We start from the raw sequence: 17289 nt of genomic DNA, 5'->3' as shown, positions 1-17289 counted from the left end.
ATGTTAACAGGTTCACCCAATTATTAACAATATTAACAAATAAACAAGCATCATCTCTTACTGGTCATTCAACCTGTCACACCTCTGTGAACAGTCTCCTTTTTTACATTTTTAAAATGTGTATTTATTTTGAAAGAGAGAGAGAGAGAGGGAGGGAGAGAGGGAGAGAAAGCACTACTGGGGAGAGGCAGAGAGAGAGAAAATCCCAAGCAGGCTCCTCACTGCCACCACAGAGTCCAACGTGGGGCCTGATCCCATGAATCATGAAATCATGACCTGAGCTAAAATCAAGAGTGGGGAATGGACTGAGCCACCCAGGGGCCCCGAACAGTCCCTTTTTTAAACTCACTTCAACCCACCCTTTCAAGAGAAGAGGATGTCATGTTCCCTTGCTAGGACTCTGGCTGAGATGCACCTAGGGATGAAAGGCACTCAGGCACTCATTCTGCCTCCGCAGCCAGACCAGGCAAGTCAGTCTAGGGCACTGCCTTGCAACCGGGAATTAGAATTATTCTGTTTCTTTCACCCCAAAGGCCCGGGGCACCAAGCAGGTGGCATGACAGACAGCCCCTACCTTGACTCTGTTTCAGCTCTGGAGTGAAATCCTGCTCTTCCCCAGTCTCCTGAATGTACAAGGGCTCCCAAGCTTCGCATCTGTGACTGGTCTCCACAGACTGGGGCTGCACACTGCTTGGAAACTTTGCCGTTCCTGAAGAGGACCTCTTCTCCCACATCTGTTTCTGCTCACTTGGAGGCGGTGAGGCCTAGAGACAATGAGGAATGATGGAGTTTATGCACAGCTCACCTTGGAACTACAATGGGTCTGAACTACCCAGGTCCACTTAAACACGCATCTCTTTTTTGAGACATACAATACAGTAAATGTGTCTCTTATGATTTTAAGGCTTTCCTTTCTCTAGCTTACTTTATTACAAGAATGTAGTATAGAATACATATAACATACAAAGTAAGTGTTAATTGACTATGTTATTGGTAAGGTTTCTGGTCAACAGTAGACTATTTAGAAGTTTCAGGGGAATCCAAAGTTATATTGGGATCCTCAAATGCACATGTCCTGGGGAGGCGGGGCTGACACCCCTAACCTCTGTGTGGTTCAAGGGTCAACTGCAGAATGAAAGAACACCAGGAGAGCTAATGTACAACCTCTAAGGGAAAAAAAAAGGAAACCCATCCATCTCATTCAACTCCCATAGCTAAAGATCAATACTGGACGGTAGAAGAAATACAGGAGGAAACACAGTGTAAGTCAGCAGAAACTTCCATTCAGCTACTCTCATTGGATGGACAAACCCAGCCTGCCCCGAATGCTATGCTCTCAATCTCATAGCAGAAAAGGTCTCCCCAGCCTACCTGCTGCCCTGGCTCGTCCAGTTCTCGCTCCAGATCTTCTAGGAGAGTGACGGCCTCTTCAGCGCTCTCCGGGCAGTGCTCCTGCACCCAGGCCTGGAGCTCCTGGGGCAGGATGCTCAGGAACTGCTCCAGCACCAGCAGCTCCAGGATCTGCTCCTTGGTGTGGATCTCGGGCCTCAGCCACTCACAGCAGAGCACCCGGAGCTGGCTCAGGGCCTCCCGGGGGCCAGGTGTGTCATGGTACCCAAACTGCCGGAAGCGCTGGCGGAACACCTCCAGGCTAGGAAGGCACTTCCCTTCCTCTTCCTCATCTTTAACCACCACAGGCCCCCTCTCCCGCGGAGGCCGAGGAATCCGAACTGCAGCCATGCCTAAAACCTTGGTCATCACACAGATTCCAGAAACAGCCTCACTACGGATGGGACTATGTGGAGCAGGAATAGTGGTTCCTTTGGGTTTCTGGATCTTTAGGGCTACACGTTAAACCTGAGAAAATACGGTTACCATAAATTACAAAAAGAAAAAAAGGATGCTTTTTAGGTCTTTACAGCCACACTGTCAGCACAACAAATTGTGGAAATTGTGGCCACCACAGAACTATCACATAAAAATAATTGTCCAAAATCATTCAAGAGTCAGCTCAGGATATCCTACTTCAATTTTACTGTCTCCACTCTGATAAAACGTACACTATGGCATAATTTTAAAATTAAATTTATTATTTTTAAAAATTTCAATTTGTACATAATTTTTTTTTAATTTGAGAGAGAGAGAGAGAGAGAGAGAGAGAGAGAGAGAGAGAGAGAGAGAGAGAGACACTGAACACAGTGGGGAGAGGAACAGAGGGAGAGAGAATCTCAAGCAGGCTCAATGCTCAGTGTGGAGCCCAATGTGGGGCTGGATCCCACAACACTGGGATCATATGTTAGCTCAGCTGAGATCAACAGTGGGATGTTCAACCAACTGAGCCACCCAGGGACCCCTAAAATTAAATTTAAATTAACTTTGCTCTAAAACCTGTTTCAGAATCTTACAACTCCTGAGACTTCAACAGGATACCTACAGGCCAACTGCAGCCTGTCTAAATCCAAGACTTTGAGATTCAACATTAAAAATTTGTTAGTCAAGGGCACCTAGCTGGCTCAGCCGGTGGAGCATGTGACTCTTGGTCTCAGGGTCATGACTTCGGGCCCCATGTTGGGCGTAGAGCCTACTTAAAAAAGACAAGTGAATGACAAATTAAACTAAAAGTAACCTATATTCTTACAGAGGTATTTATTTTGATGAGATATGTATTGTTGAGAATAGGTAAAAATTAAGTCATAGCAAATGATACCAAAAAATGCTTAAAGTATTTTTCTTTTAAATACTAAATATTCTAATTATCTGTCAGTCGATACATTAGAACACCAAAAACATCTGTAGTAAATGTAATTACTTCTTTTTCCCCCACTTGCCCAAAAAATGAAGTCCCTTCACTCAACATGGACTTGAATACCTGCCACGGGCTTTGAGCTGGGACTGCAGTGATGAGTAAGACAGATGTGCTCTCACCCCCACAGGGCTTTCAAGTCTGTGGGGGAGACGGAAAGTATAGGAGTAAACAGACAACAGAATCAGACTATACAATTAGTGGCATTCATGAAGTATACTCTGAAAGAAACCTGCATGAATTAACCTTACATGCTTGTGACTGGCCTTCCTAAGCATGTTTCCAAACTTTAGGCAGCATCTGTCAGGTCACGTAGACGTCCCATTCCAGGTTTGGACAACTGAGAGCAGGACAACTCCAGCAGTCTCAGTGAAGAGCCAAACGGATAAAAATCTACACAGGTTTTCGTTACATGAAATGATAATGGTAACAAGGAGAGAGACCATAGAAAGGATGTACAAATAGCTCGCAGAAGATGAGAACATAGAGGCGTCAAAGATAACCTAAATCTAAGGCATTTGAAAACTTCGGTATGAAAAAAATAAAAACGAAAATAAAAACTTGAGTATGCTGATGGCTGACATGCACATCCACCTCTGGCCTGATGTCACTCTAAGTGGCAAGTCTCACATACATCCCCATAATCACAACAAAGGAAAAAGGATAAAACACAAACAGTGATATTGCTGGGTTATAGATGAATTCAATTTTTAAAATTCTTTTCTTCATTTTCTAAATTTTCTACAATGGGTATTATTACTTTTATATCAGAAAACCTTTAAGGACAAACCAAATTGGTTTTACTACTAATCCAACAACTTCATGGACTTCCAAACAAACAAACAAACAAACAAAAAAGCAATCACAGACCACGCAGAACGCCCCCAACAAATGCACATCTATGTTAACAGCTTTTGTTTTTTTAAGTTTTTTATTTTACTAATCCCTACCCCCAACGTGGGGCTCGAACTCATAACCCTGAGATCAAGTTGCACGCTCCAGCTAAGTCAGCCAGGTGTCCCTAGTATGTTACTGAAGTATTACTTTCACACATTTAATGAACACACATTAAAAACATACATTTTCTATGACTGCTCTCCACTGATTTTTGTGACCAATTCTGATAATTTTATTTTTTATTTATGTTTAATTCTAGTAATTCTAAAAAATATAAAATGGGATCCTACAACTAGAACCTCAATATATAACTTTTCATGAAAATTTCAATAATTATCAGCTACTAATTAGTTGAGACTTCTAGGGATGCCGGTACTTGGGATTCCTCTCCACTGTACCCCAAATCTGAAGCATCCTAGGAGATATCAACAGGCGTCTTGACAGGGTGGACCCAAATCAGCAGCACGTACTCCCTCACGCTGCTCTGCACACCCAATACACTTCTGGAGCTCCCAAGTTCAGAATAACTTGAAAAAAGCCAGGAGAGAAGCACACCATCTAGTTTCCTAAATAAAGGCACTAACACAAAAGGCTAAAATGACCTTAAAATAACAGATGGAATAGTGCTGGGAGCATTCATTTGAAATGCTTAAAAGTAGATCTCTGCAGTGCTGAAATACCTTCTCATAACTGGTTACAAAATTTCACACTCCACTCACAGAAGTGCATACCTAGAATAGGAAAGACACTGGAATCTGTTTGGGTTGCTCAGCTTCTGGGATCAAGCCTGGGAAACTCAGCAAGGCACAAGGGAGGAATTACTTAGCACAGGTGGCATTCAACAGGAAGTGACCTGTATCAGATTCATGTGGATCTGTTCCCAGAATGGCATATCCAATCTCACAGATCACATAACTACCTCTGCAAAGCATGTACATAGTCACATTTAAAGAAAAAAAAGGTGGAGTGCCTAGTTGGCTCAGCCGGTAGAGCATGCGACTCTTGACCTCGGGGTTGTGAGCTCGAGACCTACATTGTATGTGGAGATTATGTTAAAAACAAAAAAAAATTCTTAAGAAGAAAAAGTTTCCCTTGGATGCTGCCCACAACTCAAATCCGTGTCTTTGCAAGACCTCAAATGAGTGGAGGGATAGGCGCTTGGACCACTTCATCCCTGCTGCATTCATTCTCCCCAGAGATTTCACCCAGTCACATGGCTCTAATTACCATCCACGTACTCCCAACCACCAATTAATCTCCAGCCCAGAGCTCTCTTTTGAACTCTAGACTCATGTGACCAACTACGTACTTGACGGTTAATGGCGACTCCATCATCCTGTTTTCTTGGAACAAAAAACCTGGTTATCCCAGACTCCTTCTCATTCTACATATAATTCATAAGCGAATCCTGTGAGCTCTACGTCCAAAAGATCCAATGTTCAACCAATTCGCACTACCTCCAGTACTGCATCCCAGCCCCTCCCCTACTTGCCTGGAATATTGCAAGAGCCTCCTAAGTGCTTCCACCCCTGCCCCTGGGTCTAGTGCCAACAAGCAGCCAGAGCAACCCTGTTAACATACAAGTCAGGTCATACCATTCTTCTGCTCATGCCTTTCGAGGCAGTGTCTCCTAGAGTAAAGGGCAAGGTCATCACAATGGCCAGCAAGGCCTCATGAGGTCTCAGCTCTGTTGCCCGTCTGACTTCGTCTTCTACTTCTCTCTTGTTCATTGACCCCAACCACATTGTCCCTTGAACACGTGAGGCAAGCTTCCCCCCTCAGAGCATGGCGTTCCCTCTGCGGAATGCTTCCTCCAGATTATATATGGCTGGCTCCTTCAGGTCTGTATATGTTCTCGCCAAGGCATCCCTGACCCCATATTTTAAACTGCACACAGCTCTTGCTCATCCCAGAACTCCTTATGCTAATTTACTCTCTTCCACATCACTTACCTCCATACATATACTATATATTTTACCTTTTTTTTTTTTTAAACCGCCTGTTTCCTTCTTGGATACCAACTCCTGAGGGCAGAGACTTTCATCCGTTTTCTTCACTGCTATATTCCAAACATCTACAATACACCTGGTATTTTGCAGGTACTCAAATATCTGTGGGAAGAATGAATGTGATATATGGATCTTTGGGTGTACTCATGGAATAAAAGCTGTAAAATCAGGCTTAAAAAATATATCAGTACAGGGGTGCCTGGGTGGCTTAGTCAGTTAAGTGTCTCACTTCGGCTCAGGTCATAATCTCACCATTCATGAGTTCGAGCCCTGTGTCGGGCTCTGTGCTGACAGCTGAGAGCCTGGAGCCTGCTTCAGATTCTTTATCTCCCCCCCACCCCCGCCCCCCTCCCCCGCCGTCCCTCCCCTGCTTGCACTGTCTCTCTCTCTCTCTCTCTCTCTCTCTCTCAAAAATAAATAAACAGGGGTGCCTGGGTGGCTCAGTCGGTTGAGCGACCAACTTCGGCTCAGGTCATGATCTCACGGTCCGTGAGTTCGAGCCCCGCGTTGGGCTCTGTGCTGACAGCTCAGAGCCTGGAGCCTGCTCCTGATTCTGTGTCTCCCTCTCTCTCTGCCCCTCCCCCACTCATGCTCTGTCTCCCTCTCTCTCAGAAATAAACATTAAAAATAAATTAAAAATAAATAAACATTAAAATTTTTTTTTAATTATCAGTACAAATTTAGGCTAAAAAAATATGGCAGCATCAACTCATACTTAGTTTACAGATACAGGTGAATACAGAATTAGTGTGTGTACACAAGTTAGTATGCAGACATTGATTTCCTAGTTCTGTCTGCCGTGAAGGTTTAGAAGCAATGACATCCTGCAATTAGCATACCCAGAGCCCAGATCTTGGTTTCTCCAATAAAAAGAACTAGAAAATGGAAAAATGGCTGATTCTAGGTTGGGGAGCATACAAAATGAGCCTGGAGCATCCTATAGTGACACAAAGTTAAAAAACAAAACAATGGGGCATGTTAAAGGGACACAGGAGCCAACTTGGGGGCGGGGGGAAGCTCTCAATAGCTACAACTAAAACAATCTGAGCAACAAAATACAGTAGTGGATTATAACCTGAAATGTGAAATAAGTATCTGTGAATCCATACAATGTTAAAAAAAAAAAAAGGTGACTGAATAAACAGAGAAGAGACAAACCTCCCACCCAGAATTATGCCAATTTATGTATGTAGATACTCCTGTCAAGAAGGGAGACTTAACTCTTCACCCCCTGAGTGTGGGCTGCACTTAGGGACTTGCTTCCGCGAGAAAAATATGGAAAGGGGCTGAAGGGAAGTACTACCATGCAGGCAAACACTAGCTCAGTCGGATCACCAAGGTTAACATCACCAGTGGTAAGTGCACCTGAAAATGATGACAAGGGCACATCACCTCTGTGGCCTTCCTCCTCCAAATCTGGATTGAGGGACTTTCTATAAAACACCTGACCTGTACTTCTCAAAACTGTCAAGATCATTAAAAACGAGGAAAGCCTGAGAAATTGTCACTGACCAGAGGACATTAAGTAGACTTGAAGGCTAATATAATGCGGTACCCTAGATGGGATCCTGGAACAGAAAAAGGACATTAGGGAAAAACTAGTGACCTTCAAATAAAGTGCGGAGCTTAATTAATAGTAATATATCAGTGTTGGTTCCTTAGTTGTGACAAATGTACCCAGTAATGCAAGGGGTTAACAATAACTGGAGAAAAGGTATATGGGAATTCTGTACTATACTATCTTTGAGCTTTTCTATAGATCTAAAACTATTCTAAAAACATTTAAGGGACACCTGGCTGGCTCAGTCAGTGCAGCATGTGACTCTTGATCTTGGGGTTGTGAGTTCAAGCCCCATGATGGGTATAGAGATTACTTAAAAATAAAATAAAACATTTAAATTAAAAATATGGGGGGGGGGGAAGAAGCACAGCTGTTAACTTTAATACTCATGATGTTGAAGCAGACCATTCTTAGATACTTTTAAAAAGTTATGAAGCCTTTTTATGATTTCTTTTTAAAAGGTACCTGCTTTGTCTCTAGGAACAATAATTAATGTCTGACTCTCATTCAACAATTATTAGAATATTGGCATAATGAAATAAAGTTTCTAGCAGATCTATTTTAAACCTATCACAAAGCTTACTTTTACTTTTATCAAACTGTCACAGACTTTTGAGTCTGGAGCTCTCTCTTGTCCAGCAAGAGAGCAGACACAGAAATGAATACGAGAGGCTAATGTCAGGGAGGAGACAAGAGCCCAGAACAGGGGTTTCACCTCTGTATTTATTGAGCTCTCAAAATTTTACATATGTGGTAAACGTGCGGAAGGAAATGATCAGATAGTGGCCATTAACTTGTGTAAGAAGCAAAGGGTTTGGGGGGCAAGCTGCGTTTTGAAGTTGAGATCAAAGCACAATGATATACTGGCAGCAGATGGAAAATGTTTTTCTGTAGGTGATTTAGCCAATTAGCTGTTATCTCCAAAGTTTAAGATTGCTTGAGCTTGCAACCTCAGGGTTAACAAGGCACTCTTCAGCACAGCTAACTTTAGACTCTTTCACCCAGGGCTTTCTGCCTCTATGCTTTGTCTTACTTAATGACTGGCTTTGGGCACTTTCCCCCTCTGGTGGCTTTCCACCCTAAGCCTTGCTAACCCATTGGTGCAAGCATAGAGAATTCTTAAACTTATTCCCCACATCAAACACTTTTGACTAGTTGATGTTACAACAGTCTTTTCCTCCTTTGAAATTGCACAGGCCATTTTCCAGTTTGGCAATTCCAATTCCACAGGCTCAAAGGCTACCAGCAGAGGTGTGTTTGTGTGTTTGTTTAAAGAAAAATCGAGGGGCACTTGGCTGGCTCAGTAGGAAGAGGGTCTCGGGGATGTGAGTTTGAGCCCCATGATGGGTGTAGAGCTTACCTTAAAAAAATTTTTTTTAACAGGAGAACATGAAATTTAGTGGGTTTTTTTGTTTTTTGGTTTTTTTTTTTTTAACATTTATTTATTTTTGAGACAGAGAGAGAGAGACAGAGCATGAACGGGGGAGGGTCAGAGAGAGGGAGACACAGAATCTAAAACAGGCTCCAGGCTCTGAGCTGTCGGCACAGAGCCCGATGCGGGGCTTGAACTCACGGACCGTGAGATCATGACCTGAGCCGAAGTTGGCCGCTTAACTGACTGAGCCACCCAGGTGCCCCCATCAAATTTAGTTTTGTGTGTACAGGGAATCCACATAGATATGAAATCCCAAAGGCAGTGAGGCAACATGGAGCCTTAAATAACAACCTGAGCTAAGGAAAGGGGTCTGAGGATACAAAGATGAGGAAGACCAAAAGAGAGGTGAGAGGAGATGTTAGGAAAACAAACGGTGCCCTATTATGCAGGTTTCTTAGGTAAAACGCAATCTCATTAATAGCTCTCTTCCTGGTGTAGGCAGGCACTTGAGGGGGAAGGTAAAGAGCCTTTCCTGAATCTGCTGGGTTTCAATTGCTTTTAACTCAAAATAATGTTTGTGCTAAAGTTAAAGTGCCCCATCTTGCGGCAGCCTGCCCTTGACCTCTGACGATGCCTCCTCTAAAAATCAAGTTTCACACATTAAAAGTCTAGTACCAGCAGAGGTTTAGAATACAGATCTGCACATATGACCCTGCTCTTAACAACCATTTTATTAACTTCTCTGTATGGCAGACAAAAGTCACAACCTGGCCTCTGCCTCTTCATTCTGTCTCATTGCTTTCCTGCTCATTCCCAATGCACTGATAATGCCCAATTCTCAGACAAACTTCTTTTTGTCTTTCAAATCTCAGCTTAGTAATAAATCCATGAAAAGATGCTTAACCTTATTTACAACAGAAGAAATGGAAATTAAAGCTGCAATGAAATGCTTCCATCTATTGGACTGGCAAAGACTTTTTAAAAACCTGGTAATGCTCTGTTGTAATTTTTTTTTTCCCTTGAGCAAAGCCAGTTATTTCACATTTGGTCATGCTGAGTTTGCCTAAAGTTTCATCTCGGGATGCCCTCCAGGTCATGGCTTCTGAATTTTTCTTTTTAATTAATTAATTTATTTATTTATTATAAACTCTATGCCTGCGTATCTATCTATCTATCTATCTATCTATCTATCTATCTATCTATGTATCATAAGCTCTATGCCCAACGTGGGGATTGAACTCACAACCCTGAGATCAAGAGTCCTGTGCTACAGTGGCTGAGCCAGCCAGGTGCTCTGGCTTCTGAGTTTTTCTTAATACAGTATTTATAAAATTAAAAAAAGCATGTGGGTAGAAAAGAGGAGGTTTCATTACTAATTCAGATTGTCTTCAACCACAGTGAACTACTTTCTTTAGACTATCTAGAATGTGTAGCACAAGAGGCTCATCAAGCAAAAGTTTATGGTCTACTATAACCAGAAGGGAACTGTTCTTGTTCCCAGGTGTTTTTTTCCCCCTCTTTTATGCCAATTTCCCAAAACTTATACTCTCTTATAGAAGTGCCCCAAACCCATTCCGGAACAAGATGAGGCATAAATAAACCAAATTAAAATAGATGATAACAATTTAATGGTACTTACCAACTATTGCTAGAATGCTTTTAACACACACATTGTGTACCTGAAAACTCGCAGGCAGGCAAATATGGTTAATTCTTGAGGCATGGAATTCTACTGTACAGTACTTAACTTTCTGCATAGCAGCTCCCCAATCGCTGAAAACAATTGCTTTGCCTCTTGACTCTTTCCTTCACAGTTCTTTCAACTCTTCCTTTATATTACATAGGTTTCCAAGGACCTCACCCACCAGATCGCCTTCCTCTCGAGAAACTATTTATAAATGGTAACCTAGAAATGTGTTTCCAAACTCGAGCAGATCCTTACTGTGTATGTGCTTTCTAATCTGAACAAAGCCCAACGGAACTATTCCCTCTCTTGGATCAATAGCTACCCGGGACTTCTAATGAGGCTCGGTTTCCCACCGCAGGTCCCCAAACCCCTCAGACATGTTCTCATCAATTAGCCCCGAGTTCGGACTTCCTGTTAAGAGCAAGGAAAAAAAGAGAAGGCAGCCCGGGTCCGACGGACTAAGGGCCCGTCTCAGGGAGAGCACAGAAAATCTGCTCTGGAACGCGAAAGAAGCAGTTTATCTGAGAAACCGCCGGGGAGGGCAGGAAAAGGCGAGGACGAGCCTCCACCAGCTTAGCTGGGTAGGAGCACGGAGCTCCTCCCCACAGCCCTCCCAGGACCGGTCTGGGGGGTTCTCCAGAGGCCACAGCTGCTCAACCCCTCTTCCCTCTCCCAACCCTTTCACCCAAGGTTCCCTCTCCCGCAGTTACGCGAACCAGGAATCCAAAGACTCACCGGATTTGGGGCCGCTCGAAGCGCTGGTGCCTCGACGCACCCCGCGGCCGGCGCAGCCGGAAGTTCGTCAGAACCCCGCCCCCCGCGGGAGTTGTCAGGGGCCGTAGCGGTCCCTCTAGGACCGGGGGGAGGTCGTCTCTGCCTCTCGGTGTCTTGGTTAGTCGGGGGTTTTGGCGTCTTGGGGACGGGCGAGGTCGCTCCACTACGTGAACTAGCAGGAACCTCGTTCCCCAGCCGCCACTCCCCGCCCCCCCCCCTACCTTTTAAACCAAGGAAGTGCCTGCCAGGTGACGGCTTCGCGGGTTCTCGCACCCAATCTCCGTAGTCCCGGTCCAGGGAGAGGCGCGGGCTCGGCGCAGCGACCTCGGTCCCTTCGTGGACTTCAGAACCCGTTCGCCCGAGACCTGAGCCCGTCGTCTCGTGAGAACGCGGCCCACGTTTATGGACACGGAGCCGCACGCTTGGCCCACGAAGTCAGAGATTCAGTGATCAATCTCGGACCTGGGTCACGGTGGCATCAATCTAAGTCGCCGTGCCTTTGGGGCTTTTGCGGATTCTAAGTTTCCTGAGCAGAAATCTCGGAGGTTGCCCTCTAAGTGCTCCTGATGCTGCAGGACTGGTTAAAGAAGTTTCTGCCTACCTTTTTCTCCCGCTGCTCCTGCAGATTTCAGGCTTGATTCTCAATGTTTCTTTCGGCACCCCCTTCCCAGCCCCCATTGATTTTGCTTTTGCCTGATTCCTCAAAAGGTACACATACTGAAGGACAGCAACATCCCTGAACACGAAATCCCTGATTAAATGCACCATAACTTCACAGAAACATGACAGCGTTTCCCCCTATTTTTCTAGGATCATTAAAAAATTTTAATTTTCAAAGACAAAAGTAGAGAGGATGACAGTGGGCCTTCATGTACCAACTGGCCAGTGTCAACAGTTATCCCATGGTCAGTCTTGTTTCATTCATTCCTTCCCACATGCATTGGTCAGACATCTAAGATGGGTGGGTTCTCGACACCACCTGTTACAGGCACCAAAAGCCAATGGTCATCTAGAAATGAACAAATCGGAGGGTGTGAGGTCTGAACACCATACCTAATTTGACCAGAGAGAATCTGAAGAATTTTTCCTTCCTTTACTTTAGGTAGGAGAAGAGGAGGGGAGAATGAGGGACAAAGTAGTCGTAGTTTTCAAATACAAAGAGTTGTCATTTCCAAAAGAAATTTGTCTTAGGGGACCCCGGAATTCAGTACTAAGATCAATGAATGGAAATGATAGAAAAGTTCAATGTAAGGATGGCCACTTCCTGTATCATCCTGTGCTGTTTTGAAGAGGTGGGGGAGCCCCTAGGAATGTGGAGAACACCTTTAATATCTTCATACAGCTTGCTCCATACTCCTGTTAGTTTTTCCCTTAATGTCAAACCCTTTCACAACATTTACCATTACCATCCCTTCCATACACCTCCTTAGAGTACTTACTATGGGCAAGGTACTGTTAAGCACTTGGTTTCACTTCTTTATTGCTGCATTAAAAACTACTTCAAAACTTAGTGACTTAACACAACAGTTATCATTTCTCATTTGATCTCACAAATCTGTGAATTGGCTGGGTTCTTCTGCTTCCTGTGGTGTCCTAAGGGACTGGGATGGCTGGTGGTTGGGGCTGGCCCACAGGCTGGAAGCTCAGCTGGGATGTTGGCCTGGGGGTTCTGTGCTCCTCCATGTGAGTGTCTCCGCATGGCTGCTCGGGCTTCCTCATGACATGACTGCTGGCTTCCCCAAGAGGAGCATTTTAAGAAGTCAGGGTGGAACTTGCAGGTGTTTAGAGCCCAGCCTTGGAAGTTACACAGCATCGTTTCTACCATATTAGATTGTTTAAACAGGCCACTGTGTGCAGGGGCACCTGGGTGGCTCAGTCGGTTGTGTCTGACTTTGGCTCAGGCCATAATCTTGCAGTTTGTGAGTTCAAGCCCCACATAAGTCTCTGTGATGACAGCTCAGAGCTTGGAGCCTGCTTCAGATTTTGTGTCTCCCTCTCTCTCTGCCCCTCCTCTGTTTTCTCTCTCTCTCTCTCTCTCAAAAATAAATAAGTCATTTAAAAAAATTAAACAGGCCACTGGGCCAGATTCAAGGGGAAGAAGACAGACTTTATTCCTTGGTGAAAGAAATTTCTCTATTTCATTTTGAAAGAGTATGTGGGATGGGATATAATGTGACTATTTTGGGGAACAATCTACTATACACATTTATCTTCATTATATCAATCCTATGAAATATTATAGACCTGAGAATACTTATCCCTGTGAAATATTGAAATCTCTGTTTTACAGATCAGGAAACTGGGGCTCAGAAAAGTAAGTACCTTGACCAGTGTCATACAAGTGATCTGCTGGAAAGTCAAGATTCACACTTGGCTCTTTTCTCCAAAGCCTGTGCTTTTAAATATTCTACTGCCTCTGAATTAGACTGGAGGAATAAGAGATGGTTGAAGGGAACAGAATCACTAAAGGAAAACCAGGAAACCTGCACAATTCCATGAGCCACATGCATGTTGATGTCTTGGTCGTGCTCAATCCAGTCTCTTAGTCAAAAGGATCTTTGCCTAGCCATGCAACCAGTGAGCTGTGATGTTGGGGCCTGAAGGAAATCCTTCCAATTCCAAGCCTGTTGCTCTGTCTAAAGCAAAGGGGCCCAGAGTTGGAAAATATTAATGCCAAAATAGACCTTAAGGATAATCTGGTTATGCTCTTGTTTTCAGATGAAGAAACTAATGCTGGGGCACCTGGGTGGCTCAGTCAGCTAAGTGTCTGACTTTGGCTCAGGTCATGATCTCACAGTTTATGACTTTGAGCCCCGCATCAGGCTCTGCACTGACAGCTTGGAGCCTGGAGCCTGCTTTGGATTCTTTATCTCCCTCTATAAACGTTAAAAAAAAAACAAAAAAAAAACACCAAAAACAAAACAAAACACCAATGCCTGGAGAAATCATATCCAAGCCACACTAGTGAGCTAGTTGTTAGTGGAGCTGAGAGTAGAATACAGATTCTCTAATTCAATGCTGTGTCTTTACTATATCTCAAAAGTTTTTTTTTAAATGTTTATTATTAATCTCTCTCTCTCCTTTTTGAGAGAGAGGGTGAGTGGGGGAGTGGCAGAGAGAGAGGGGGACAGAGGATCCAAAGCATGCTCTGTGCTGACAGCGGTGCGCCCAATGCAGGGCTCGAACTCATGAACGATGAGATCATGACCCAAGCAGAAGTCGGATGCTCAACCAACTGAGCCACCCAGGTGCCCCTATCTCAACAGGTTTTTAAAAACAGCATTAGGATGATAGAGCTGCCTGGGTGGCTCAGTAAGTTAAGTGTCTGACTCTTGATCTTGGCTCAGGTCATGATCTCATGGTTCATGAGAGCAAGCCCAAGTTGGGCTTTGGACTGACTTAAGCCTGCTTGGGATTCTCTCTCTTTCCTTCTTTATGTCCCTCTCTGACACACACGTACTCTGTCTCTCTCAAACTAAACTTAAAAAAAATTTTTTTTTTTAAAGCATTAGGAAGATCAACAGGCTATCCATGCAAATCATACTTTATTAAAGCAAATTAACTTAGGGTGAGTCATTATTTTCTTCCATTAAAATAACTATAGCACAACCACAAGAGAGCAAAGGAAAAGTTAGCCAACTTGACTGGTGGCTCACTGTGGTGTGTCACCTGCATTTCCTCTTCAGAACAGTTTTGATTTCCAAGAACCTCATACTTTTCCAGTGAATTCATTTGACAAATACCAAGAATGTGTCGGCCATTGTATTAAAGCACAAGGAAAAAATGAAAAATACAGTTCTTGGCAGATATGTAAGCAAATAATTGCAGATGTGGTCAATGAAAATAGAGATGAGACCAATAAATGGTGCCTGAATAAGGCATCGTAGGCAACCACAGACTAGCCTCTTGTTAACGTGCAAACACTCTTTCTGTGAACAGCCCTCTGCTTCTAACCATTTACATGGCAGGGAGCTTACTCATTTAGAGAACAGTTTCCCTCCTTTTGGGACGTTCTAATTGCTGAAATTTCTTTACATTAAAGCAAAACTCTGTTTTCCTACAATTTCAACCCTGGTTTTGATTGGTCCTTTTATCTCACAAAATGTAGTTGTTCGTCTTGCCAGCCCTTCAAAATATTTAAAATCTATCACGTCCCAGCGATCACTTACAACAGTTCCATGATCTGAAAGTTGCTTCTGAATCTTGGAATGTAAAATGTCTGAACTGACCGAGGGCCCTCTGAAGGTCCATGGTTCCTAAATGACCTCCATACTCTCCCATTTTCTCTACATTATCCAGTTCTTGTTTGCTTGAAAGATTATTTGGCCTGAAAAAGAAAAAGGATTCCCTCTCCTTGTAGCAAAAATCCAGAAGGGGAAAAGCTACCACTGGTTACTGTGGGCTCTAGCTTCCTCCCTTCCCCACCAGCAGCATGGTGGTCAAGTTTGTCCCTAAAATGGTGACTCTCTGGATCTTCCTTGCTCATTCTCACCACGGCTTCTTTTTGCTGCCATCACTATGCTTAGCCAGTAGAGGGTGATCAAATCTTGATTCCTCCTAAAACAGGGCTCGGCGAACTTCTGTCCCATTCCAACTGTGAAAACTTCCTTTTTTTTTTCTTCCTGGAAGGGGTCCACACGTACAGCATGTTGGGGAGCTGCAAAAACATTCATTCAGCTAAAGAAAATGAAAGGATGGGCGCCTGGGTGGCTCAGTCAGTAGAGCTTGTGACTTGATCTTGGGGTCCTGAGTTTGAGCTCCACATTGGGTGTAGAGATAACTTTAAATATGTATATTTTTAAAAAGAAAGAAAAAATAGGGGCGCCTGGGTGGCGCAGTCGGTTAAGCGTCCGACTTCAGCCAGGTCACGATCTCGCGGTCCGTGAGTTCGAGCCCCGCGTCAGGCTCTGGGCTGATGGCTCGGAGCCTGGAGCCTGTTTCCGGTTCTGTGTCTCCCTCTCTCTCTGCCCCTCCCCCGTTCATGCTCTGAGTCTCTCTCTGTCCCAAAAATAAATAAAAATGTGGAAAAAAAAAATTAAAAAAAAAAAAAAAGAAAGAAAAAATAAAATGAAAGGAAAAGAGAATAAAAGCAGAGTGATGTAGTTAGACAACCTCACAGCTTGAAGCTGGAGCCCCGTTGCCAATGAGCCTTGGGAGATTTAGATCTGCAATTTGATTATCGGGAAAATGGGCATAATAGTACCTTCTCTGACAACTTTAAGTAGTCTCTACACCCCGTGTGGGGCTCAAACTCCCAACCCTGAGATCAAGAGTCCTACACTCTACTGACTGGGCCAGCCAGGTGCCCCACCTTCTCTGACAACTTCAAGTGTTTGGATCACACAAAAGTGCACTGGCTTTGTAACTGACTATACCAACAGTGAGACTTCTAGTCTTCATCACTTTTGGCTACAATATATTTTTTTAATCATTTAAAATGTTTATTTGGGCGGTGCCTGGGTGGCTCAGTAGGTTTAGCATCTGACTCTTGATTTGGCTCAGGTCAAGATCTCATAGTTCATGAGATCAAGTCCTGTGCTGGGTTTTGTGGTGACAGCACAGAGCCTGCTTGGGATTCTCTCTCTCCTCTCTCTGCCTCTCCCCGACGCTCATTGGAGCTCTTGTTCTCTCTCTCTCAAAAAAATAAATAAACTTTAAGAAAATATTTAAAAAAGTAAAATGTTTATTTGGTAACAGTATTTTTTTTTTTAACCTGATCATTGTATTTATTTTTTGTTAAATTTTTTTTTTAACGTTTTATTTATTTTTGAGACAGGGAGAGACAGAGCATGAACAGGGGAGAGTCAGAGAGAGGGAGACACAGAATCTGAAACAGGCTCCAGGCTCTGAGCTGTCAGCACAGAGCCCGATGCGGGGCTCGAACTCACGGACGGCGAGATCATGACCTGAGCCGAAGTCGGCCGCTTAACCAACTGAGCCCCGTCATTTTATTTATTTTTAAAATTTTAGTTAGTTAACAGACAGTGCTATATTGGTGCCAGGAGTAGAATTCAGTGATTCTGAATTCACTTACATACAACACCCAGTGATCATCATAACAAGTGGCCTCCTTAGTACCCATCACCCATCCAGCCCATCTCCCACCCACCTCCTCCATCAACCTATAGTTTGTTCTCTATCACTAAGTGTTCTTGGCTACAATATTATTTCTTTTTTTTTAAA

The 17289-nt window shown here is 43.8% G+C and overlaps 1 protein-coding gene across 1 annotated transcript in view; it reads right to left on the bottom strand.

Moving 5' to 3' along the window:
• LOC121017439 (zinc finger protein with KRAB and SCAN domains 1) overlaps positions 1–17289 on the bottom strand; it is a 47084-nt gene that overhangs the window by 2841 nt on the left and 26954 nt on the right. Inside the window, exons 7-8 of the mRNA XM_040455646.1 lie at positions 1372–1851; positions 575–764 (exon numbers count right to left, since the gene is read on the bottom strand). Coding sequence (XP_040311580.1) covers positions 575–764; positions 1372–1851 — 670 coding nt within the window. The remainder of the gene's footprint in view (positions 1–574; positions 765–1371; positions 1852–17289) is intronic.

Source organism: Herpailurus yagouaroundi, unplaced genomic scaffold, assembly GCF_014898765.1.
Source record: "Herpailurus yagouaroundi ecotype Mexico unplaced genomic scaffold, PumYag 216, whole genome shotgun sequence".
NCBI lineage: Eukaryota > Metazoa > Chordata > Mammalia > Carnivora > Felidae > Herpailurus > Herpailurus yagouaroundi.
This window is presented reverse-complemented; position numbering and strand designations above follow the sequence as displayed.